The following is a 27,715-nucleotide window of genomic DNA, read 5'->3' as shown; positions in this document are numbered from 1 at the left end:
CATAGAAAAAAACAGTGAAAGCAAACCCATGACGTTGTTAATAGTGGACTTCTTCATGAAAGGGAGTGGTGCTGCAGGTGAGATGAAATCAGATTTTATGTTTATTATATATCCTTCAATATAGTTTGAAGCTTTTTCAGTGAGACTATAGCCATATATTACTCATGTAACATATTTGCATATAAAAATGTTTAGGTGTCATAATGATTTCTTTTGAAAATGAACCCTTCACAGAATAACCACTGTATGTGTGTTTACGTATAAATATATAGTATAAACTCGACACTACATTATTAGACTTCTGTTAATTACTATTTCTGTTCTTTTCTTACTTAAGGAATTCCAGTTTTAAAAATACAACCATACCATTGTAATATACTCAAATTCAACGATGTATTCTGGCAAAACAAGATCATGATCAAAGACAAACCACTTGCACTGCCGAATGCTGCAATCACAGTTTCTCTGTCCCGTGATAGAATCTAGAGTAAAATCAATAACAAAACAAGAAAAACACTCTTCAAAATGAAACATAATATACTTTTTTCATTATTACACAGATTAATAAACAATAAATTCAGTAAGTTCCAACTATTATGTTATTGAGATTGTTTTTTTTTTTTCTATTTTTCCACCCCTCCTAGACAGTTTAATTTTTTTTCTGCAGGTTTTTTTTTTACCCTTTAATTTTTAAGTTCTTAAAGTTTGAGATATAGTTTACATATAACATTGTATTTGCTTTAGGATTACAACATAATTTGATACATGTGTACATGGAAAAATAATTATCACAATAATTATAGTTAACATCCATCACCAAGGATAGTTACAATTTTTTTTGTGCTGAGAACTTTTAAGATTTACTCTCTTGGCAACTTTCAAATATCCAGTACAGTATTGCTAACTGCAGTCATGCTGTACATTACAATCCCTAAGACTTTTTTAAATCTCAAAACTGGAAGTTTTTAACTTTTGACCATCCTCACCCATTTTGCCTCTTAGTTTATTTATTTGACTATTTAGTATGGCGTCGGAAGGTGTGTATGAGTGCCACATAGACGGGGTGGATTGTGATGGTTGATTTTATGTGTTTACTCGTCTAGGCTATGGTGCCTAGTTGGTGAAATAGCAGTCTAGACCTTGCTACTAAAGTAATTTTAGATGTGATTAACATTTAAATTAGTAGGCTTTGAGTAAAGCAACAGTTTCTTAATTCTAGAAATTACTAGTCACCTTTTCACTACATAGACTAGTAGGGTTTAATTTTTTTCATCATGTCCTTTTCCTTTTCATACTTTGTCATTTTTCTATTCAAATATACTTTTGACAAATGTATTACTCAAAAACCTTTGCTGTTAAAAGTGGGTGGGTTTGGGGTGCCTGGGTGGCTCAGTTGGTTAAGTCTCTGACTCTTGATTTCGGTTCAGATTATGATCCCAGGGTCATGGGATTGAGCCCCACATTGGGCTCCACATTGTGTGTGGAGCCTGCTGAAGATTCTTCTCCCCGCCCCCCTCTTCCTCTTCCCTGCTCAGGCTTGCTCTCTCTCTCTCTCAAAAAAAAAAAAAAGGATGGGTTTATCTTTTCAAATACATATACATGAAATACATAGACTATACATGAAATATATAATATATATGTAATATATATGTATATCACATATATGTATATAATATTCATATGATGTATGAAATGCATACATAGTATATGCATAAAATACATGAAATTTCATATAACAGTATGCATGGATGTGTAAATATAAAAGTTTACAAGGGTGACTAGGTGGCTCGGTTGGTTAAGCACCCGACTCTTGACTTCAGCTCAGGTCATGATCCCAGGGTCCAGCCCTGTCTCAGGCTCCATGCTAAGCATGGAGTCTGCTTAAGATTCTCTCTGTCCCCCCTCCCTCTGACTCTCTCCTCTGCTCATGGTCTCTCTCAAAAAACAAATGTTCACAAAATTAAAAATCTATACACACACATATATAAATGTCATTGAAGCAGGGAACAGAAAAATAGTTCATTAGTAGCCAGCACTAGATTTTTTTTTTAGAAAAGTTTACAAACTTTATTAAGTAGAGATTAAGCTCTATACATCTGTATTAAATACAAGCATTTGTATTCAGAAAAATTAAAGCACATTTCTCTTTACGGCAGACATACTTAGTAAATATTTTCGAGGAGCAAACACTGAATTAACCATTGGATAGTTAGCTTGATTGATGGAGTCCTGTTCACGAGCCTGAACACTCTGGCCAAGGAAAACCTTTGTAATGAGGAGGATGCCTAAATATGAATAAAACATCATTATAAAAGTAATTCATTTTAGTAATTTTCCCATATCACCTTCCTTACTAGTCCCAGACTTGACTATGTGTTCTGTAAGGGCAGAGATCCTTGCTACCTTGTTTGTCATCGTATACCAAAACAGAAACTCGGTAAATATTTGTTGAACAAATGAAATAATTATAAAAGAGGATTCCTGTGATTAAAGCAAAGCTTTACAGAAAAGGAATAAGGAAAGAAAATAAGTTAGCAATGTTTTTTATCAAGTGATTTGAAGTAAGAAACTTTTTGTTGTTGTTATTAACTGGGTAAAAATTCATCTCTGAATCATCAGCACCTAGCACATCACTTAGATCATGGGAGGCCCTCAATACATGTCTACTAAATGGATAAACATTTCTTTTCCCTTTAGATTTCTAAGAAACCTTTGGATTCTCTCAATCCTAAGGATGTCTAGGAGTCACTGAATCCTATAATGTAACTTGTAACTAGACAAAACATTGAGATGACTTTTTTACACTATACGAGTTACAGAATGCAAGCTGAAAGAACCTGTTTTGGGAAACATTTCAGAAGGATGTAGAAAAACATGATGAGGTGTTTCTTAAGATGGGAATGGAAGAGCATGAGAAAAAAGAAGCAAATGTTTTTTTTTTTAATAAGGAGTTCTTTCTATATTCAATTATCTGCTTAATTTTCTGATTATCATTAACTGAATGAAAGGCTGCAAGACACATGTAGTTTGTCATGAATAATCCTAGCAGAGCTCTAGTCTGGAACCTAGAATATCACTCTTATAGACCTAATTTAACCAAATTTCTGACTGCCCAGTCTTCAGTAGGTGTATAGTGGAGACCAAAGAATAGGTGTCCCTTACTTCCTGACCAGGTCAATTCTCCGTATTATATATTCTTTGGTAATATGCACTAACATTTCATCTTTGTTATGAAATTGTTATGTTATGAAAATTTTAATTTTACAGTTATTTGTGTGCTTATTAATATTTGTCAGTACCATAAAGGAGCAACTGTGTCTGGTTTGTAAAGACTATATCCATACTACTACCAAGTGCCTAACACGTAGTAAACATTCCATAATACTGGTAGAACTGAAGCATGAACAGTGGAAGGGTGAGGCAAGAGGACCTAATGAGCTGGACTTTTCCCCAGTCTGTGGTTACAAGGGGACCTCTCCCAGAAGTGTCCTGCAAATTGGCTCATATGCTTTTATCTATCTATATATTCAAGATGCAAATAAAGTACTGATCATTGTGAATAAAGTACCAAAATTTTATATTCTATGAGGCAATTTATAAAGAAATCTGTACACTACAGTTTGTCTTTAGCCAGTTTTAGATTTGCAACCAGGTTTTCTTATATCTATTGAAATGATTAAGGCCTGCCTTTCCAAGTGCTTGGCATGATGATTACTGCATAATTGTGCCAAGTTCTCTTTTCTCTTTCCTATGAATTTGGGGTGGTGTGTGTGTGTGTGTGTGTGTGTGTGTGTGTGTGTGTGTGTGAGAGAGAGAGAGAGAGAGAGAGAGAGAGAGAGAGAGAGAGAGAGACATGCATATATACTGAGTTTATTTTTAGGACACAAGTTAATGAACAAAAGTAGACAGCAAGGAACTAAGATGGCGGTGGAGTAGGAGGACCCTAGGCTTGGCTTGGCCCTCAAATGAACAAAATGAGTAACAAATGAGTCCCATTCTATTAATGTTGACACAATAATCAGTAAGTATTTGTTCATAAGTTGTAAAGTTACAGATCAGAAAGTCATATTTCACTACACTGGTAAATACTAAATAAAATAGTTTCTGGAAAATCTTCCTGATTGATAAAGCCAAGTATTAAAACTGTTATGAAAATAATTAACAAAGGCTTAAAACTAAAAAGTTCAGAAATACCATATATTTGTACTACCATGCCTGAAGAGCTCCTGCTCAGGAGAGTTCTTCTCATCTTTGTACTTTTGCTGCAGAAATTCAATTCTGGGACACTCACACATACTTAGGCTGTTAGCGAGAATAACAGCTTCTTTTCTGAGAGGCAGCTGCAAAGAAAAAACAAAGCTGAGTATTTTTATAAAACTGACAGTACTTCAGCTTCAATACAGATGGCTTATTAGTTTATGTTTATGTGTCTGGGCAAAAAAAAAAAAGGCTAGATTCATTGAAAAGCAGTAGATAACTTTCAGGTGCAACTTCATTCTGTAAGGCCATTTATATAATATGCTTTAAATTTACATGCAAATAGGTTTACGAAAAGTGATACACAGTATTCGTTCCTGTAAAAGCAGCCAGAGTCAGGACTGACAACACTGTGTGATCCAGAGCTATAGTCTTACACATTTTCAATGATACTCCACTAGTAATCATGTAAATTCCAAAAAAAGAAAACCCTGTAGGTTCTTACTTATATGTGAGATATAGGTAAATATAGATACATGGATAAAGATTTGGTATAAATAGTGTTCTTGGTTTAATAACCTACGTGGCTTTCCAGATACACCTCATTGTGCTAATGCATGGAAATTTTAGTTTGCATTGGGACTAGATTTATTTCTTAAAAATGTTTTATCAGAAATACAGTAATACAGGGGTGCTTGGGTGGCTCAGTTGGTTAAGTGTCCAACTTCAGCTCAGGTCATGATCTCATAGTTCCTGAGTTTGAGCCCTGGACCAGGCTTTGAGCTGACAGTGCAGAGCCTGCTTGGGAGTCTTGCTCTCTCCTCTCTCTCTGCCCCTCCCCACTCATGCTTTCACTCTCTCTCTCAAAAGAAATAAACAACAACAACAAAAAAGAAATACAGTAATACTCTAAAATTCATATTACTTGCTATGAAAGCTCTGAAGAACAAATAAAATCTCTATTTTTAGTAGTAGAAAACCTAGAGCTAAGAGAGATTATATAATCTATCCAAGGACAGAAGTAGAAATTAGCAAAGTCATAATTTGAACGCAGGTCTGCTTCTCCTTGTCACTATCTCAGAGTTTTGAAATTATTACAAGTTTAATATTAGTATCCAAATTATCTAAAAAATATGTTTTCTATAAATGCTGAATTGCTTATTTACTCTTTCTTACTAAAAGCTGTTACCCAAAGAGGTTTAAAAATTTTTTTAATGTTTATTTATTTTTGAGAGAGAGAGAGAGAGACAGAGTGTGAGCAGGGGAGGGGCAGAGAACAAGAGGGACAGGCTGAGCTGTCAGCTCAGAACCCAATGCAGGGCTCAGACTCATGTCTGTGAGATCATGACCTGAGCCGAATTTGAATGCTCAACCGACTGAGCCACCCAGGCGCCCCCCCAAAGAAGTTTTTAAAATATAAATACTAAAATGTTGCTCATGTTACCATAAATTCCACATCCCAGTAAATATAACCTTATCAGATTTCCAATGAACATCACTAACTATTCATTAGATACAAGCTGTGTACGTGGCATTGTGCAGCTATAGCATGGTCTTGGTCCTCAAGTGAGAGAGGGAAGATGGTGAAGACAGCACAGGCAGTAATCTCTCTGACATTGGCTATAGCAACATTTTTCTAGATATGTCTCCTAAGGCAAGGGAAATAAAAGCAAAAATAAACTGTTGGGACTACATCAAAATAGAAAGTTTCTGCACAGAGAAGGAAACAATCAACAGAACAAAAAGGCGACCTACTAAATGAGAGAAGATATTTGCAAATGATTTACCCAATAAAGGGTTAGTATCCAGAATATATAAAGTATTTATAAAACTCAACACCCAAAAAACAAATAGCCCAATTAAAAAATGGGCAGAAGGCATGAACAGACATTTCTCCAGAGAAGAGATACAAATGGCCGACACATAAAATGATGTTCAACATCACTCATCATCAGGGAAATGCAAATGAAAACTACAATGAGAGATCACCCTTCACTTGTCAGAAAGGCTAAAATCAACAATACAAGAAACAAGTGTTGGCAAGGGTGTGGAGAAAAAGGAACCCTCTTGTACTGTTGGTGGGAATGCACTCTGGTGCAGCCACTGTGGAAAACAATATGGAGGTTCCTCAAAATGTTAAAAAAAGAACTACCCTACAGTCCAGTAATCATACTACTGGATATTTGCACACACGAAATAAAAACACTAATTCAAAATTATTCTTGAACCCCCAAGTTTATGCAGCATTATTTACAACAGCCAAACTATGGAAGCAGCCTAATTGTCCCCCGATAGATGAATGGATAAAGAAGATGTGGTATATATGCACAATGGAATATAATTCATTTGTAAAAGATAATAAAAATTGTGCCACTTGTGATATGGATGGATCTAGAGAGTATAATGCTAAGTGAAATAAGTCAGTCAGAGGAAGACAAATACCATATGATTTCACTCATACGTGGAATTTAAGAAACAAAATAAACAAGCAAAGGAAAAAGAGAAAGAGAGAAACCAAGAAACAGACTCTTAACTATAGAGAACAAACTGATAGTTATCAGAGGGAAGGTAGGTGGGAGGATGGGGGAAATAGTGATGGGGATTAAAGAGTATACTTACGATTAAAAAATAAAATGATTTAAAAAATAAATAGATAACAACAACAAAAAGAATCAGAAGATGTAAAAACAAAAAAGGAAAAAAGAAAAGAAGAAAGAGGGGGGAAGATGGAAGCTGTACCCAGTAACTAAAAATACAAACCATCACAGGGTGCCTGCATGGCTCAATCAATTAAGTGTCCAATTCTTGATTTTGGCTCAGGTCATGATGTCACATGATCCAATGAGATCCAGTTCTGTGTCAGGCTCCACGCTGAGCATGGAGCCTCCTTGGGATTTGCCTCTCCCTCTTCCTCTGCCTCTACCCTGCTCATGCTTGTGTACTCTCTCTCTCAACATAAATAAATAAACATTAAACATTAAAAAAATACAAACCATCACAAGATGTGTCAAATAAGATCTCCTTTTTTAAATGAAATGTTTTTAAGAACCATCTTTGTAGAGGTTAGGGATCGATGCTAGGCTTTAAAGATTAGACATAATTCCAATCAGAAATCTTAAAAGAAAGTCTTTTTAAGAGGAGAAAGCATATGAAGGTATAGAAACAGGTACGATCGTCTATTCAACTATCCATCATTCATTAATCAGATTTCCACTAGGAATCTCTAAAGAAAGTCCCTGTCCTCAAGGTCTTGTAGAGAGATGCACACCATGATTGCCGTGGAGATCCTTCTGCCACTCCATAGATTGATTTCCTGGGTGTTCAAGTGACCTAACCTCAATACAGCTGTGTTTGAGGTTACAGCTTACTACTCTGTCATCTTAACTCCTCTCAATTGTATTTTAGTATAACAAATGTGCTACAATAAAATTCTCAACTGCCACTGATTGCCACTTAACCAGCTTCCGCTAACCGACTCACAGGATTAAGCAGTAATTTCCATCCTTTCTAAATCCCACAGTATGGTGACAATTCAAGGATAAGAGGGTACTTTAAAAAATACTAGCATAGGGAATATAGTCAATGATACTGTTAGTAACATTATATGGTGACAGATGGTGACTACACTTATTCTAGTGAGCACTGAGTAATGTATAGAATTGACGAATCACTGTGTTGTACACCAGACACTACTATAACACTGTATGTCAACTATACTTCAATAATAAAAATTAAAAAAAAAAAACTGATGTACTTCTATTCTCCCCAGCTGTGTTGTATGCTTACAAAAAGTCGGTTAATTTTGTTCCTAAATGTTTTATACCAGCTGTATTTGTTATTGAAATTATACACATGAAATAAAACAATGAAACATGAACAAGGATGAGAGTTGTTTCTATGAAAAATAAGTGGAAAGTATTGGTAAGATTCTGTAGAGACTAATCATTAAAAGCTTCTGCTACAGCATGTGTAGATGGGGCAAATATAAAAGTTTGGTGGTGGCAAGGGGGAGCATACAAACTAAAACTAGATTGATTCTTGCACTCAAGTTCATGCTCAACTTTAAAGAAACTGAAACTAATATGTAATATGGTTATGGTCTGATGTAAGAAAGATTATCAGGAGTTTCAACCTCATACTCAGAGGCTTTGGCCCTATGTAAAAAGGTAGATGAATGAAATGTAAGTTTATATGTTTTAAGTTTGCTGAAGGGATGCTCGCTTCAGCAGCGTATATGTTGTTTGCTAAAGTGTTCCTTAAGTAAATAATTTATTTAAAGTTCTCCTTTTTTTAAGTGTTATTTGTTTAAGTGAACTCTACACCCCATGTGGGGCTTGAACTCACGACCCTGAGATCAAGAGTCACATGCTCTTCCAACTGAGCCACCTGGGCGCCCCTAGTTCTCCATTTTAATGGATTTTCTGATAAACCTGTAAACTAGGTAAAAGGGATCCTACTATCTGAGAACTCAGGAAAGCCTTCGCAAAGGAGGAGGTCCTTAAGTCGAGACTTGAAGGGTAAGTTTGCCAAAAGAAAAAAGTAGGGAAGATCATTTCATCAAAAGGAGGCATGGCACTGAGGTATGTTTAGGAGAATCACAAAGAAAGCACATACTTCATTTGGGGTATTTGTTGTATTTGGTAATAGGGAGTCTGGTTGAAGCTAGATTTTGAGGGGCCTTAAGTGCAAGGCAGGGGGATTTGAACTTCATTATCATGAGTAATGGGAAGATACTGAAGGATTTTCATCATGAGAACAATGCAGTGTGTGCTATGAAAATAATGTTTTAGGAAAGATTAATTTGTCTCTCCTTTTAAAGGTGGAAGGAATAGAGGGAAGACCAAGGGCAGAGTTGCCTATTAGGAAACTACTGGCAAAGATTAGAGGGAATGTTCTAAGTGGTGGCAGGCAATAGGAACAGGGAGGGAAAGGAAGAATCACTACAAATGGTAAATGATTAGATACAGGGATAATGAAAAAGGGAGTGGTTGGATATAATTTCAAAGCTTTGAACCTGGTCAGTGGAGAGTGACAGCATTGTTGGTATAAATAAGACAAGGAGAGAGTTAGTTATGGACAAAATATTAAAGGCTGGTTTTAGACATATTGTAGAAGGAGATAAAACCGGTTAATCACATAGGAATGGCAGCTGCGGGTGTCAGAGCAGAGAGCAGGAGGTGGGCTGGCTGAGGACGTACACTTTGGAGAAAGCCAAGTGGAATAAATGATACTCCTTAAGTCTATTGACCAAGTCCTTGGGCATCAAAGAGAGTAATGATGTAAGCCAGCCCTCTGCCTTACAAAGTCATTGCCAACCTAAGCCAAATCTGTCTTCTAAACTGCTTACACAACTCATGCTTTTTAATCTTATCCCACCTCTTAAACGATGCAGTACATAAACATTTATCTTTATTTCCTGTGTGCACATAATAGCATAAAAAATATGGTTTATTAGATCTACATGCTACACAGTGATTTTTCTAGCCAATTATACTCCATTTCTAAGATTTTAACAATGAGAGTAATTGATCATGTGTGGAGAAAAACAAGATTATTAAGCCTTAATCTTGTGGTATTCTCATGTTTAGAGGGAAGAGGAAGAATTAAAAGAAAACAAAGACAGGACAATCAGAAAAATAGGAGAATAACATTAGTGTAATATTATGGATGCCAAAGGGGAGTTCGAAAAGGAAAGAGCAGTCAATAGTAACAAATACTTCAGAGAATAATGGTAAATCTTATTTTAAAATTTTCTATGAAATAACATGGTATTTATCTTTCTCTGACTGACTTATTTCATGCAGCATAATACTCTCTAGCTCCATCCACCTCATTGCAAATGGCAAGATTATGTTCTTTTTTATGGCTGTATAATAGGAGCTAGAGAGTATTATGCTGCATGAAATAAGTCAGTCACAGAAAGACATACCACATGATTTCACTCTAATATGGAATTTATGAAACAAAACAAATTAACATAGAGGGGGGAAAAAAGAGAGGCAAACCAAGAAACAGACTCTTAACTATAAAGAAGGTACTGATGGTTACCAGACGGGAGGTAGGGAGGGGGATGGGTAAAGTCAGTGATGGAGATTAAGGAGTGCACTTGTGATGAGCACGGGGACCTGTAACGGAAGTGCTGAATCACTCTTTTGTACACCTGAAACTAATACGTATGGCACATGGAATTTAAATAAAATCTTTAAGAAGCCCAAAAAACAAAAAACAAAACAAAACAAAAAAAACCCAAAAAACTTTCTATGTGCCAGGAACTGGTCCCAAGAACTTTCTGGGTAAATTTTAATAATACATTCTATTTAATGTAATCTATCTGAAATATTATCATTTCAATGTGTAATCAGTATAAGAAATTATAATCTCTTTTCTATACCAAAACTGAGATTTATTTAAAACTTCTTAGCACATCTCAATTCTGACTAGTCACATTTCAAATGCTCAGCAGTCACATGCAGGTGGTGGCTACCATACTGGATAGCCGGCTGTTTGAAGGATTAGAGATACCGCATCTCCTAACGGAACGGCAGGAGATAAGGCGCTAGGCACAGTGTCGGGCAAGCAGGAAACACACAGAAATATTAGCCTCATCTTTCTGCCAACCTTCGTGCCCATGATGGTTCATAGTTCTCTGGAATCACCCTGAGCACTCCACTCTTCTTTTTCAAATCCTTTATTCCCCGCCTCCTTCTTTCTTCTCTTCCAGAATGTACATAAGGGCACTTTCGCCACACCAGCCTGCTGAAGCCACTGTCCCTCTGGCCTGCTGCTGCAGTATCCCCCCTATGTAACCTCCTGCCATCAGCTCCTACTCCCTCCAATCCTTTCTCCACTGAATGGCTGGAATGCTGTTTTGGTGATTTTTTTTAACTGTAAAAAGTACATAAAGTAAAACTACCATTTTAACCGTTTTTAAGTGTACAATTCATTGGCATGGAGTACATTCACAATGTTGTGCAACCATCACCACTATTCATTTCCAGAACTTTTCATCATCCCCATAGAAGCTCTGCAGTCATTAAATAATGACTCCCTATCCTTCCATCCTCATCCCCTGCTAACCTCTATTCTACGTTCTGTCTGTACCAATTTGCCTATTCTACGTACCTCATATAAGTGGAATCATACAAAATTTGTAAATTTGTGTTTGGCTTTTTTCACTTAGTGTAATACTTTCAAGGTTTAACCATGGATCAGAATGTATCAGAATTTAAATCCTTTTTATGGCTAGTATGCCATTGGATGGCTATATCATATTTTGTTTATCCATTGTGTCTTGATGGGCATTTGGGTTGTTTTGATTTTTTGGCTATTATGAATAATGGTGTTATGAACATGGAGTGGTGTACCAGTATCCAAAAACTTTTGAATGCATACCTCACTAAATCCTAACCACAACTCTGTGAAGTAGATACTATTATTACCTTCATTTTATAGATAGGAAGAAAAAGGCACATAGAGGTGAAGTCACTTAGCTCCTGAGTAGGAAAGCCAGGATTTAAATGCAACAACATTATCATTTTTGTGTGCGCCATGATGTGAAAAGGGTGAGGGAGCACTGCTGTATAACAGGGTGTTACAGCTGCCTCAGCAAGAGAGCGGAAGACAGAGAAAGGGTGACTGGATATTTTGGAGCTCAGAGTGACCAGGGAGCAAGGTGCAGACAAAGAAGTAGAAAATAAAGAAGTGGTGGCAGTAAGAGAGAAAGAAAAACAGGATGACAACCAGAAAGCATAGCAGTGTTCAGCAAATGGACTTTTTTTTTTCAAGATGGAGAAGACCCTAGAGTGTTTAAAAGAGATTATAGAAATAGATTTCAAGATCATTAACAAAAGGATCACAGCGTGAAAATAGGATACCTAGAAATATTAGATAGTCAGGCAGATAAATTAATTGATGGACTTATTCTGGTATAATCCAAAGAAGGAAGATGCTATACTTTGTAGCACCAAGCTTTCTGTGAAATAGCAGAAGTTGGCTATAAATATGAATAAAAGGATTGAGAACCAAGCCCTGTCTAACCAATGGCAGGGCTTTATTCATTAGGAAGAAAGCATTTATTCTGAATGACATTTTATGCTACCTTGTTCGTTTCACTGTCTTTGAATCCTTTTTCAAGTATTTGTAGCAGATGCTTTTTCTTCACTGTAACTTCAGGATCAAAAACATAAAAAAGACATTCCAGCATCTTTCGATAGCTCCTTAAGAATAATTAAGACAAAAAAAGTTTGAGAATTGATTTCAAAAGAGCTTAGCCATAGATAAGACAATCATATATCTTGCCCTGGATATTTCCCATTTACAGTGAATGTTTCAGTGTCATTACTAAGTCTCCAATCCCCCTCAGTCTCAAAAAGAGCCCCAGGGGCGCCTGGGTGGCTCAGTTGGTTGAGCGTCTGACTTTGGCTCAGGTCATGATCTCAAGGTTTGTGGGTTCGAGCCTTGCATCAGGTTCTGTGGCAACAGCGAGGAGCCTGCTTGGTTTTTTCCCTCTCTGCCCCTCACCTGCTTGCTCTCTCTCTGTCTCTTTCAAAATGGACAAATGAAAACTTAAAAAACAAAAAAGGCCCCAGTGTGGGTAAACTATGATGTCATCCTCATCAAGGGAGATGCATGAAAAGGAAATATTTACTAACAAGGCATATTTTCAATATTGTAAACTTAAAAAAAAATGTTTATTTATTTTTGAGAGAGAGAGAGCGAGAGCAAGATTGAGACCGAGCAGGGGAGGGGAAGAGAGGGCGGGGGGAGAGAGAATCCCAAGCAGGCTCCAAGCAAAGTCCGACACGGGGCTCAAACCCATGATCCGTGAAATCATGACCTGAGCTGAAGTTGGGCGCTTAACTGACTGAACCACCCAGGCACTCCAATATTGTAAGCTTTTAAAACAGAATGACTCTTTTACAAAATAAAATCAGACTTCTGTAAAAATGTTCCTTACGGAATTTAACTTCTTACTCTGAATCATGCATATCTTCACTGTCAAGAAACTTCTGGAGTTTCTCTTCAAATTTTAGTCTCAGAGTACGGTTGTTAACTTTGATGATACGTTTTACTTTCACTCCAGTAATACCATATGGCCTGAAGTCCCAGGTACAAAAACGTGAGAGAATTAGTTCATAGCAGGAGTTAAACCTATATGGGAAAACAGAATATATATAAAGAAAAGAACACATTGTCCTTAAAACGTTGAAGAACACTAAGTTACATACAATAAAACTTATAACCCATATTTTATATTTTTTGCTAAAGATACATTGTCATATCATAGCTCTGCTTTGGTCCAAACTGGGCACACTTAATCAATAAAAGAGATGTTAAACTTTGAAACATAAAAGTAAGAGTTGTTTTTATTAATGATTAGATATGTGTTTTGACTGAAAGACATGTTGCTTGAGTAATCCTTCATTACTGAAACACTTTGTTTTTTGGCTTCAGTGAAACTATATATCTCTGGCTTTCTTCTTATTGGCTGCTCCTTAATGGTTTTCTTTGCTGATTCTTTTTCCTCTGGCAGCTTTCTAAATGTTGGACTGCACCTGGAATAAGTCTTGGGTGCTCCTTTTGTTTCCATGAATACTATTCCTAGGTGATTTCATCTGGTCCCTTGGCAATATATAGAAAAAATATATTTTATATATACGGATATATTCCAACATTTTACTTTCAGACTTTATCTCTACCCAATTTAGGTGGATATACCCCTACTTGAACATCCAACTGCTTAGTTGGTATGTTCACTTGCATATGGAATAGGCCTCTAAAACTTAATTCATCACCTGCTTCTAAGCCTACTCCTTCTGACTGTTTTCCATCTCAGTATATGGTACCAGCATCTAACTGGTAGCTTAAGTTAACATCCCAGGAATGAAACTTGCCTCCTCTCTGTCTCACTAATATCCAATTCTTTGGTCAAATCTCTTTGGCCCTACATCTAAAATATCCTGATTATAACCCTATGTCATCACCATCACTGTTATTACTTTTTTCCAAATCATCATCATCTCTCATTTGGACTACTGCCAATAACTTCATAACTAGAGATATAGAAGTGAAAGAGGCAGGGTCCCTCCTCTCATGGAGCCTATATTATAAGGAGTTGGCCAAAAAATAAACAGTACATAAATAAAATCATTTCTAAACTGACAAGTGCTTTGAAGAAAGAGAAGTTTGGGGTAAGACTGGAGTGGGGGCTACTGAGTATAGATCTGGGTAAGATATTTCAGAGAAGATATTTGAGTGAAGAAAAGGAGAAGAAGGGGCCAACTATGTGAAGATCTCAAGAAGATGTATTGGAAGTGCTCATCTGCTCTCTACTGCCCTTACTGGGCCATGCCCTATCTTAAAGTAGCACAGAATTTGGACTAAGATGAGATTTTAAAACGAATCAATTTGGGGGCACCTGGGTGGCTCAGTAGGTTAAACATCTGACTCCAGCTCAGGTCATGATCTCACGGTTCATGGGTTCGAACCCCTGCGTTGGGCTCAGTGCTGACAGCTCAGAGCCTGGAGCCTGTTTTGGATTCTGAGTCTCCCTCTCTGCCCCTCCCCTGCTCGTGCTCTCTTTCTTTCCCTATTAAGAATAAATAAACATTAAAATAATAATAATAATAAAATAAAATGGATCAATTTGAAAAGAAAGCTAAGTGATCCTATATGGGGCACATTTACCTGTAATGAGATGTCTGGTCCTCACTGGCATACAATATCAACAAAGGCCTGAGCATGAGTGTGGGCTAAGATCACAGAGGTGAGCTTCCTGGTGGGTGGTCTTTCCCTGGGACAAACTCATTTAGAGTGTCTGCCTTTCTCACTAGCGAAGACTGAACCAGTGCAGCTAAGAGCTGCCCAATTACTCTTCCCTTGGAGTTGAAAAGTGAGCTGCCCAAACCAAACCATTCCCGGAGGGGCTCACAATCTGTTAGGAGACAGATACATATAAGTAGTGTGGCAACCAGCTGATGCTGCTAATTAGTTCGGAGGTCTGGATAAATAATTACATCATCACCAGGAGTGGGAAACCTCCAGGCTCATGTATAGAGGGATCACTGTCTGGGCCTGATCAGTCCAAGTCACTCCTACATAATACATCCTGGAACCACTGAAGCTCCAATTACTACTTGCACTCTATTTTTATTATTATTATGCTCTGATAGAAAGTGTTGTAGGCATTTTATTTAGATAAAGTTTTGTCATATAGTAACAAGGGTAAACAAGAATAGATAGAAGCGATAAATGGACAATACCTAGCTTCTAGTTCAGTTCCCAGGAATGCAAGAACTAAGAATGGCACAGGAAACTCCATGAAGAGGAATCCTTTCATAGAGCTTTTCTCTGCCTGGAAATTCAGTAGCTGAGCCCTTCTTCACATAGAATTCCTACAGCCCTGGAGACTGGGAACCCCCGTGCTAATGGGACATGGGCTCTGTGCTATCTGGAATCAGAGAACTAAAGCCATTCAATAAATCACCTGGTCAAGCTGGAGATGAGAAGATATCATTCACAGAATGCCAGAATACTGCTAGAGGAGGGAGAACCAAACCTATAACTGACTAGGAAGTACTGTGACACTCCGTATTATCAGTTCCTTGTAGAAGAGGACACTTCTCATAGCATTGTTGGTAACGTGCTACATGCACTGGGCAGCATCTCATTACTGACCTGAGATATATGCTTTCTAGTCTGAACCTCAAATAATAACTGTAGTAACTTATATAAAATAATATCTAAATCTCTTATACCTCTCTTTCAAGGGGTCCCAAAGACTTAAGGGCGAAATTCAAACTACCGGCTCGCAGTGAGCTTTAATGATCAGGCCTTTGTCATGTGGAAATACTGTAGTTCTCCAAACGTATTATAATAGTTCCATACCTTTTCACCACATGCTGTTTCCTCTGCTTAGGAAGTCCGTCCCCTAATTCTGTGTATAGTTAACTTCTATCTGTCCCTCAAATTTCAGATCAAAGTATCTCCCTCAGATGTCCCCACTTCCAAAAACTTTCTCTACACCCCCATTCTGGTTTGAATGTCATTCTTCTCCAGACCAACAGTTATCCCAGAATTTAGTACTGCTTCATTTCCATAGTCTCCCGTACCAGATGACAGCCTGGATGAGAGCAGAAACTATAACTTTTATCCCTAGCACCTAGAATAGAATCTGGCCCATGGTAGAAACCCAGTGGATGGATGCTGAGCAAGTGAACACAATAGAAAAGATTCAAAGATGAATAAGAATGCAGTCTCTATCTTCACTGAGTTTATAAACAAATGGAGCAGAAAAGTAATGGGACAAACATAGGCAAAATTATAACTGAGTAGAAGATAGGAGAGATGCAACATAGTGCTGTGAAGATTCAAAGAGAATAATAATGACTAATCTGATAAAGATGACAAAGATATTCCTCACAAAAGATGGCTCTTGATGTTGGCCTTGAAGATAAAGTAAGTTTTGACAGACAATGATAGAGAGTGAGGGCAAGGATGTAAGGTATTCTGGGTGAAGGAAGCAGAACAGAGGAAACCACGGTGGTGCACCAGGTATGTCCCAAGAGCAGTGAGGCACACACAGTTTGGCTGACTCTGGGGGGGTTGGAAAAGTAGTAGGATGGGTTGAACACCAAATGGTGAAGCCCACTGAATATTGGGGTGAAAGGTTTGAATATCGCTTGGAAAATAACAGGTTGCTACAAAAGGCTTTTATTTGTTTTACACAGTGCTCTCTGTGTAGGAGGTGTGCCAGTAGGGACCACATAGGAAATCATTTAGTTATCTTTACTGATTGATTAGCAAATACCAAGTACCTGCTATATGCAGACACTGTACTACACCCAACGTGGGGCTTGAACTCATGACCTCCAGGTCAAGAGTCGCATACTCTACCGACTGAGCCAACCAGGGGCCCCAGGAGCTATTTCATAGTACCCATAAAAAATCACAGCTAAGGTGGCCAAGTTTGTAAAAAAACAATCCTTCAAATTCTGCCAATGTAGATTTGATTTTCTTCTTAAAATGGATCAAGGCTGTTATTACTAAAGCCAAGTAAACAATTGCTAATGCTTATCAAAATCCATCAAGCTAATTTACTATCAGGTTGACATAGTTACCTAATGGCTTTTTAGTCATTTTGCTTTTATGTATTTTTTCCTTATCATCTACTTGTTTTGTAAAGAGACTACTCTGCAATAAGTTAAAAAGAAACGGAAATAATAATAAACAAATCTGTTTAGGTTGAGTGAATATAAATGGAAGACTGAAAAATTTTTCATGCACCCTGCAGACAGACACCATTCAATTTTTGTACTTGAAAAATCAAGGCCTTTATTTGTTTATATGGGAAATGGGATGAATCCCCTTTATATCTTTGCACATAAAAATCAAGTGTTGTGGTTAAGTGAATAGTGGTAACTGCTGGGCCATTGATGTACTGATACAAGAGAAAATATTTTAAACGGTCTATTTCTCATTTGGGCAGAACTTCTCATGGCTTAAAGTAATTCATAACAATTACATATTTTAATTTATAAAATGTTAATACAGGGGCGCCTGGGTGGCTCAGTCGGTTGAGCATCCGACTTCGGCTCAGGTCATGATCTCACAGTTTGTGAGTTTGAGCCCCACGTCGGGCTCTGTGCTGACAGCTCAGAGCCTGGAGCTTGCTTTGGATTCTGGGTCTCGCTCTCTCTCTGCCCCTAACCCACTCACATTCTGTCTCTGTCTCTCTCAAAAATAAACATATAAAAAGTTAATACGAATTTTGCATTTTACTCCATAAAAGTCGGTGTTTGTTTCAACACTGACTGCAAATACAATCCACTGGGATGCTGGATCAAGTCCATTCAATCACTTTACGTGCTTCCTGCTTTCTCTCTACACATCCAAATTCGCAGTATGCTCTAGGGTTCTAGGGCAAGCTTTGGCTTGTTCACAGCTCCCCAGTTTTGAGGAAATGATTACAGAAATGTGGAAGTTATAATTAGTGATATTTTCTGCTGCAAACCTTTGCTTTCCTTCCTTCCTTTCTTCCTTCCTTCCTTCCTTCCTTCCTTCCTTCCTTCCTTCCTTCAGAATCATTTTCTAAGTTGTACCCTCAAGTTGAGGCAACATAGCCATTTCCTTGTTTGTACCAGGAGGCTTCAATTACGAAGTGTGTATGCCCGTTTCCTGCCTGTTTCTGGTGGCTCTCTCCATTTCTGCCTAAATGGACTTTTAACCCAAACTCCTGGGTTTTAAGTGTATGCCTTATTTCAACTCACAGAGTCCATGTGCACCCTGACTCTAGCCAGCTCTAGACAACTGGTTTGACTTTGACTATGGACCCCCAGGAAATTTGCTATGGTGCCTCCCTCAGTGTCTGCGACCTGCTGTTGCCAATCCTGCTCCTGCGTTCCTTCTCTATTGTAGGTTCTCACACAATATTCAGAATCCAGGGCCACGTCCAGTCAAGAAATGAACAGTTTAAACATATATAAAATTAATACTTGGCCATAAACATAAAAAAATTTATTCTGGCTCTTGGGCTAAGGGAAATTGGATAAAGAGCAATGAAATATCATTAGGATGTTCTCAAGATTAGCCCACAGCAATTATGTAAACAGAAAAACATATTGGTGGCAAAATAGGTAACAGCTACTCTTCAGTGGATGAACATTCTATATGAGAAGTGTTTTGAAAATTAGACATTTTAAGACTTTATAAGTTGATATTTTAGCTGATGATCCTAAGCACCTAAAATTATTTATTTTTTTAAAGTTTATTTATTTTGAGAGCAACAGAGGCAGCATGAGTGGGGGAGGAGCACAGAGAGAGGGAGAGAGAATCCTAAGCAGGCTCTGCACTGACAGCATGGAGCCCGACGCGGGACTCGAACCCACGAACCATGAGATCATGACCTGAGCTGATGATACCAAGGGTCAGATGTTCAACTGACTGAGTTACCCAGGCACCCCTAGGCACCTAAAATTATTTTTAAGGCTGTAATTAAATTTCAAGCAGATTTACCAGTCATCAGATTGAGTGCCTTCTTCAAAGTGGATATTTCCCACAGTTTCCAACTCAATTAACAAAAATGGGATCCATAAGCCATGGCTTTTCTTCTTTTGTTTTACTTCAACATGATAAATTGCTTCAATCCTATTTAAGAGAAAAATTAAGTTATTAGAAAAACCTAAATATCACAACATTAAAATTATAGTTTAAATAGATTTTTAAAAAATGCTGATATGAAAATATAAGGCGTTTGTCAATGGGTACAGAAAGCTTGGTGTTAACAGTTAAACCAAGTTAAAGACATTCTGTTTCTGGCAATAAGGTTAGAAGTCTCTCCTGGCTCTGCCGCTTATGGCTCACAGATCTTTTGATGCTGCGGTTTCTCAGTAAAATGGCAATATTAACAGTACCTACACCTGAAAAGGCTTTTTTTTTTTTTTTTTGACGATTCTATGCAAAATACATACAAAGCTCTTAGCAAAGAATTTGGCAGAGTAAGAAATGAGTGTTAGCTGTTAGTAGTAGTAGTAGAAGCAGTAGTAGGAGCAGTAGTAGTTATTTACAGGGCAAACTAACTTTATCCATTTAATGCCCTAGTAAATAAAAAATTATTGGTACTTACTAAATCTTCTGCTTTATATGTCTAGTTGAAACTCAGCCAGAGTTTGTTTCTACGTGACTCCAGACAACTATGTATGTGCTTTGCTCAGTCAGGTCTATGTGGTGAGTTTCTCCATCACTAGCAGCTCTATTTTTAGTTTGCAGACACTAGAGCAGTGATGTGACAAGAAGCCACTAGGGGGAAGTTTGCTGTGCCTAATTAAGCATTGCCTCTGTAAAAAACTATCTATGTCGGCTTTGAATCAATGATGTCTATCTCTGCTGGGAATGGGACTAGAAACACATTCTGTGTTTTACTTCATAATTCTTTCCACCCCTGAGGAAGAGAACTGAGCTCGACTGATAGCCTAGAACATTCTATCCTCTCATGTTTCAAATTTGAACTACACAATTCATAAAACATACTCATCTAGTTTTTTGTTCCAGAATGTTACCCTTTCATTCAAGGCATTTAGTTTGGTCAGTATCTTCTGTTGAAGATTTGGCTCTTCTGTGACAGTTTCACACTTCTTTGATTTTTCAAGTTCAGCTACTTTATTGTTATTGGATCTATCACTGTGCCCTTTGCCAGATCCCTTGAGTTCCGCAAGTTCCCGTTCCAGCTGTTGAAATCAGTGTGCCATAGAGCAAAACATTTTAGTGGAATTATGAAATATATAGTTAAATTAAAAAAAGAAAATAGAAATTTAGGTAATAAATAGGCCAAACGCATAAAAACATGCCAAACGTGCAATTACAACTTTGGCGCAAGTTTAGTCAGTCAATTTCTTTTGACCAAAGGACATTCTTAAATACTTCAAACATGGCAGTTCTTTTCATCGAAATGAGAAAAGCAAAGAAATTGATTTTTAAATATTAGTGATGAGCTTCCTTCTATTAAAGCCAAAGTAAAATTACAACAAATACTGGTTTGGGTATAAATAAAATATTAAAACTTCAAGGTAATGTGACATTTATCACACCTACTTTTCAATTTTTCAGTATTTTTTTTAAGTACTTTGGTATTCTGGGAAAAAATCAACCATAGAAAATATATAAAAGATGTATATTGAGATGCATATTTTTCCTCTTGCCTCAGTCTCCTATATATGGCTCAGCACGGCAATGTTTTTATTTAAATTTTGATTGTTTTTTCTTGTTCATGGTGGACTTTTTTGGCATTCATTTGTATTTTTTAAAAAATATTGAACAGAAGTTCAATATACCTTTGCTATAGCAGAGCAACTGACATTTTATTCATAATCTGTTTTGTTTATCCTTTTTTTAAATAAATACTAGGGGCGCCTGGGTGGCTCAGTCGGTTGAGCGTCCAACTTCAGCTCAGGTCATGATCTCACGGCTCGTGAGTTCGAGCCCCGTGTCAGGCTCTGGGCTAATGGCTCAGAGCCTGGAGCCTGCTTCCGATTCTGTGTCTCCCTCTCTCTGCCCCTCCCCATTCATGCTCTGTCTCTCTCTGTCTCAAAAATAAATAAACATTAAAAAAAATTTTAAAAAAAATATTGCGTTAGATATGATTTATTGTGATTACTGAGGTGTTTAGCACTCTAATTTTGGGCCTGCAGTGAGTACCTCACTTGCCTTGCCTTAACCCCAGCTTTGTAGGATTGCAAGATACATTGGAGAGATTTTTATAAATAGAAATTTACTGATTATCTGTCCTCACCTCTATAATGGCTATATCCAGCTATTAAAAGCAAATCAAGCATATTTTTAAAAATGTCTATAGTTTATCTAATCTACAGGTATTATTTTTCACATTTGCAGATTTTCCTTAATACATGCATTTGTACACAAAAATAGATATAAAATGATTTTCATATACTGGTTCATTTCTTATCCAAAAATAAATGTTAATGTTTCACTTTAAGGATATCTATTATATTATTAATTCAAGCCCGTTTATTTTAGGAAGAGCATTAAATATATTTAAAAGACTTGGTTTTTAATGGCAGTATACTACTCTACCTTAAGAATGAATAATTCTTCCTCTTTAGTTAAACAATTAGGTAAGTTTCCAATTTTTTGTTGTTATTAATAGTGTAGTGATAAATATCTTATGTATGTGAATTTTATCCAAATCCTTAGAACAGAGTGCTACCAGTAGGTTTACTGGGTCAAAGGCTGCAAGCATTTTTTAGGCTGTGAATACATATGACCCAAATTACATTTCATTGGTGGTGTAGTAGGGTCACACTCATCTTCACCAGCCTGAGTACTGTCATGTGTTACACTTTGACAATTTTATAGGAGAAAATGATTGTTCGTTATCTTAATTCACACTTGGAAATTAATAACCAAGTTAAGCTCTTCTTTCAAATCTTAGTCATTTTTTAATTTCTTCTTTTGTGAAACAGAAGCTTATGTACTTTGCTCAGTTTTTCTATTTGAATATTTGCTTTTTGTGTTGTTTATTTATGAATGCCTATACTAAGGTTGTCCATCATGGTTTTTTAAAAAGATTTATTTTTAAGTGATCTCTACACACAGTGTGGGGCTCGAACTCACAACCCCAAGATCAAGAGTCACACGGTCTACTAACTGAGCCAGCCAGATGCCCCCATCATGTTTGCTGAAAACTGTTTATTTTTATTAACGATCCTTTTTAGTACCAAAGCATTTTACTTTTATTTTTTGCAATCAGATCTACATTCTGTTCTTTTGTTATTTCTAGTATTCCTTTTATTTGGCAGGCTGAGATCAGTTAACCATATTCATCTATATATTCTTCAGTTGTTTTCATGTTTTTTCATTTTTAATTTAGTTCTTTTTTTCTCCCCACTGGCATTTTTTTTTTTTTTTGGTAAAGTGTAAACTAAGAATCCAATTCCCCTACCCCCCAAATAATTTATTTTTCTAACACTTGTAGAATAATTATATTTTCTTACTTTAAAAAAGTACAGTAAGTTCTTATATATAAAAAGTTCTATTTTGAGGTTAATAATCCTTCATTTTTCAAAGCCTACTGTTGGTAAAGGAAATCCAATTTACTCTAAGTAAAAAAAGCACACATAATATAACTACCAAAGTACAGCTTGCTTTAAAGGTCTCATCTGGTTTTAATACCTTAAAAGTATTATTAAAGGGAAATTTTAGCACTTTAGACCAAAAAATTAATTTTGAGCACAGCCTGAATATGTCTAATAAAAATACAGCTGAAATAAACTCTGATAGATTTCAATAACTTTTGGAATCATACTGAATTACACAGCTTTTTAAAACATTTATAAATTTATAAGCCTCTACCTTTTTACAGTTGTAGATTTCTAAGCACACAACGAAGCTTGGTCAAGCAAATGGAATCAAAGGTTTAGAAGCAAACTTGGAAGTAGTAATAAAAAAATTATTTCTATATGTGTATACATATATATATATAATTTAAAAGATAATGCTGTCTTATCACCAGTTTTCTGAAGATATGGACACTAAAATTTTACAATACTGAATCTTACATTTTTTTTCACAAAGCTAAATAATTTTATTCTTTCTTCTGGCAATTTCTGTAATTTGCATTTTCGTTCATTCAATTTTTCAAGGTCTTCATGAAGATGCCTCTGAACAGTTTTTATACGCATATTGTAATACATTATTTTTTTCATTGCTATGGTCTAAAAGTGAAAAAATAAAAACAAATAAACGATCAGCTGAAGCAAAAAACATTATTAAGTTTGGTAGCATTATGGGAGTGTGATATGTTCTATACAACCACTGGAAAATTTTACATGCCCAATAACTCATAATGATGATAGCTGAAATGATAATGGCTATACAGAGTGCTATATTTAAACAATAAGCAAAATATAAAATTCCAAATATTTTCTTTGTGGATACTTTAAGTTAAGGCATATTCATATTTATTTCGAGGATGACAACATAAAGTGCTTCCAGATAGAATTCAATTTATAAAATCTTATCATTTAGCTAATAAAGCATATTGCTAAAAAGCAAATAGGTCACTGCATTATTCCTTTTTAATTAACTTAGGGAAAAATACATCAAAAGCATTAAAACCAAATGTAACATTTTTTAAAAGCATGGGTAAGAAATAGAATTTGATTCCCCCCCAATTCTATAAAAGGATGCTCTAAATAAACTTGTTTTAGATTGAGCAAATGACTAAATTGTCAATCTAATCCATTACCTAGAATATCTTAATACCAGTGGATTATCTAGTTATAATAAATATATAATAAATAGGTTAAATCTACTATTAAGAAATACACCAGCTAAATGGTACCTACAAGTAATATTAGTCAAAAGGAACTAGCTGAGGAGAAAATAAGCAAATCAGATGCACTATTAAATGTGACCTAGTTTTAACTGTTTACCTGAAATAATGAAGACATTTCTCTTTATTAGGTTATCTGTACCTTAAATAATTTGGATGGCTTGTACACTGTTCTGGACATGTATTTTCATAGATGCACGCTCTTGTTCTGTGATTTATTTGTTAGAAAGTGGATAATCAAGATCCCAACAGAATTATTTGGCATAAAATATAGAATAGACACAGTTATATGGCATGATGAACAGGCCAAAAGAATTCCCTTTCCCAACATATGAAGTTCTGAGATTGAAATCACTAAATTCCTCTATAAAAAATAAGGCATCAGTAACAGAGAACAGTTCAGAAAAAAACACGCTTGTAAGATAATGATTAATAGATAAAAAATTCCTGATAAAGAAGAGCTTATTTTGGAAGGGCAACTGAGAAGAAAAACAGTAATTAAAGAAATGGCAAGTGGTGTTAACTTTTTGCCTATTTGGAGAAAATGGAAAATCCAATAAAGAATGCTTTGAGTCAGTGTAAAAATTTTCTTGAATTCTTAAATTTAAAACAAGAGAATGTGGGTAAAGATAGGATTGCTAAATAAAAGATAAGATTCTAAGTTAAATTTGAACTTCAGGTAAATAATAAATCATGTTTGGCACAAAAACAGACACATAGACCAATGGAATAGAAACCCCAGAACTAGACCCACAAATGTATGGCCAACTAATCTTTGACAAAGCAGGAAAGAATATCCAATGGAAAAAAGACAGTCTCTTTAACAAATGGTGCTGGGAGAACTGGACAGCAACATGCAGAAGGTTGAAACTAGACCACTTTCTCACACCATTCACAAAAATAAACTCAAAATGGATAAAGGACCTGAATGTGAGACAGGAAACCATCAAAACCTTAGAGGAGAAAGCAGGAAAAGACCTCTCTGACCTCAGCCGTAGCAATTTCTTACTTGACACATCCCCAAAGGCAAGGGAATTAAAAGCAAAAATGAACTACTGGGACCTTATGAAGATAAAAAGCTTCTGCACAGCAAAGGAAACAACCAACAAAACTAAAAGGCAACCAACGAAATGGAAAAAGATATTTGCAAATGACATATCGGACAAAGGACTAGTATCCAAAATCTATAAAGAGCTCACCAAACTCCACACCCGAAAAACAAATAATCCAGTGAAAAAATGGGCAGAAAACATGCATAGACACTTCTCTAAAGAAGACATCCGGATGGCCAACAGGCACGTGAAAAGATGCTCAACGTCGCTCCTCATCAGGGAAATACAAATCAAAACCACACTCAGATATCACTTCACGCCAGTCAGAGTGGCCAAAATGAACAAATCAGGAGACTATAGATGCTGGCGAGGATGTGGAGAAACGGGAACCCTCTTGCACTGTTGGTGGGAATGCAAATTGGTGCAGCCACTCTGGAAAACAGTGTGGAAGTTCCTCAAAAAATTAAAAACAGACCTACCCTATGACCCAGCAATAGCACTGCTAGGAATTTACCCAAGGGATACAGGACTACTGATGCACAGGGGCACTTGTACCCCAATGTTTATAGCAGCACTCTCAACAATAGCCAAATTATGGAAAGAGCCTAAATGTCCATCAACTGATGAATGGATAAAGAAATTGTGGTTTATATACACAATGGAGTACTACGTGGCAATGAGTAAGAATGAAATATGGCCCTTTGTAGCAACATGGATGGAACTGGAGAGTGTGATGCTAAGTGAAATAAGCCATACAGAGAAAGACAGATACCATATGGTTTCACTCTTATGTGGATCCTGAGAAACTTCACAGGAACCCATGGGGGAGGGGAAGGGAAAAAAAAAAAAGAGGTTAGAGTGGAAGAGAGCCAAAGCATAAGAGACTCTTAAGAACTGAGAACAAACTGAGGGTTGATGGGGGGTGGGAGGGAGGGGAGGGTGGATGATGGGTATTGAGGAGGGCACCTTTTGGGATGAGCACTGGGTGTTGTATGGAAACCAATATGTCAATAAACTTTATATATTGAAAAAAATAATAAATGATAAATCATGTTTGAGTATAAGTGAATAATTATAACTAAGTTTAATAAATATGATATTAAAACATTATGTGTTGCTTGCCCAAAATTCAAATCTAACTTGGGAGTCCCTTGGCAGAGGGGGGACAAAAAATACTGCTTTTATTTTGTTCTTAATTTTTATTTTTGAATAAGTAATATGCTCATGTTTCAAACACCAAAATAATTGAAAAATACACAATGAAAAGTACTTCCCACACCTGCTTCCCATCTGCCCAGGTGCCCCACTTTCCACAGATAACTACTAATTTCAGTTTCTAGTGTATCCTTGCACAGTTTCTTCTACTTTATTATTTTTAAATTTTATTTATTTTAATAGAGAAAGCATGAGTTGTGGAGGGGCAGAGAGAGAGGAAGAGAGAATCCCAAGCAGGCTCTGCACAGAGCCCCATGCAGGGCTTGAATCCACAAGCTGTGAGATCATCACCTGAGCTGAAGTCAGATGCTTAACTGACTGAGGCACCCAGGCGCCCCATCTTCTACTTTATTTTTATATTTTATTAAGAATATACTTATATCTACGTTTGGGAACATAAATTGTGATATTTTACTATTTCTGAACTCTTCAATGATCACTTAGTGTGTCATAACAATAAGAGTTATTAATCAGGGGTTTTTTTTGCCCTTGAGAGTATATACTAAGATTCCATAAAAATGGGGAAGACTATGTTGTAAACTGTACATAAACAGTAAATCAACTTTGTAGGCTTACTATATTCAACTTGCTTTTCTGTGTTTGGATTTTGAGAATGTCAAACTCATTTTCACTATTCCACTTTGGCGGAATTACTTGTCCGGTTTTTTGTTTTGTTTTTTTTTTTTTTGTAAAATAGTCTAACTATAATGCTCAATTCAGTTGCATGTTTGTATGAAGTTAAGATAAAACATGTTCCATTTGCTTCTTTGATTACCAAAAAAGAATGAAAAGTCATAGGCTCAACTACAGTTTCATAGTGGTTATTTTTACAGTACTTAACAATTCAAATGTACTTTTATGCCCATTAACTCATTGGGTCCCTACAGTAACATTTAGGACAGGTAGTATTTTTATCATCACTATTTTAATAGTTCTGAGAAAGCTGAAGTTTTGGAAGGGAAAGGCCTTGCCTGAGTGGCAGGTTGTGATGGACGCAACTGGAGCTTGAATCCAAGTCTTCTGATTTGAACTCCCATGTTCTTCCCTCTTTCCCATGCTGACTCCCTGCTGGTCCTCCTGACTTTCCTTGTCACTTACAGTTTACACAAACTACTCCACAGCCATGGGTGAAAATTTGAAGAATCGACAGTACTCTGCTCAAGAGTTTACCACATTGGAGAACTGCCACCACCCTCGCACAACCTGTCTTCGTATGAATGGTAATGAAGAAAGCACCTTGGAAATCTATATGCAATTCTTACATAAAAACACTTTGAATGTGAAAAATCATCTTGATCTAAATCAAAAGTTGAGCAATATTAGTATATGATATATCCTATTTTTGCCTTAAAACGGTGAAGAAAGGATAAATATTTTATAGTGGGAAAACTGAAATATAATGACA

The 27,715-nt window shown here is 36.4% G+C and overlaps 1 protein-coding gene and 1 long non-coding RNA gene across 8 annotated transcripts in view; one reads left to right on the top strand and one right to left on the bottom strand.

Moving 5' to 3' along the window:
- The window catches only part of LOC121031849 (uncharacterized), a 102,440-nt gene extending 91,317 nt beyond the window's left edge, over window positions 1–11,123 (top strand). Inside the window, exon 7 of the long non-coding RNA XR_005790932.1 lies at window positions 10,919–11,123. This is a non-coding gene — a long non-coding RNA (uncharacterized LOC121031849). The remainder of the gene's footprint in view (window positions 1–10,918) is intronic.
- Window positions 1–27,715, bottom strand: part of LRRC9 (leucine rich repeat containing 9) — a 121,552-nt gene that overhangs the window by 74,286 nt on the left and 19,551 nt on the right. For 6 of the 7 annotated variants that reach the window (XM_040477294.1, XM_040477290.1, XM_040477293.1 and 3 more), the window contains 8 exons: window positions 23,268–23,423; window positions 20,224–20,420; window positions 19,210–19,341; window positions 13,171–13,347; window positions 12,296–12,413; window positions 4,211–4,340; window positions 2,163–2,285; window positions 367–482 (listed from right to left, as the gene is read on the bottom strand). In XM_040477294.1, the coding sequence (XP_040333228.1) occupies window positions 367–482; window positions 2,163–2,285; window positions 4,211–4,340; window positions 12,296–12,413; window positions 13,171–13,347; window positions 19,210–19,341; window positions 20,224–20,420; window positions 23,268–23,423 (1,149 nt within the window). The remainder of the gene's footprint in view (window positions 1–366; window positions 483–2,162; window positions 2,286–4,210; window positions 4,341–12,295; window positions 12,414–13,170; window positions 13,348–19,209; window positions 19,342–20,223; window positions 20,421–23,267; window positions 23,424–27,715) is intronic. The other variant, XM_040477292.1, reaches the window with a different exon arrangement.

This window comes from Herpailurus yagouaroundi, unplaced genomic scaffold, assembly GCF_014898765.1.
Source record: "Herpailurus yagouaroundi ecotype Mexico unplaced genomic scaffold, PumYag 141, whole genome shotgun sequence".
Classification (NCBI taxonomy): domain Eukaryota; kingdom Metazoa; phylum Chordata; class Mammalia; order Carnivora; family Felidae; genus Herpailurus; species Herpailurus yagouaroundi.
The sequence above is the reverse complement of the archived record's forward strand: the minus strand, read 5'-3'. Positions and strand labels throughout refer to the sequence as shown.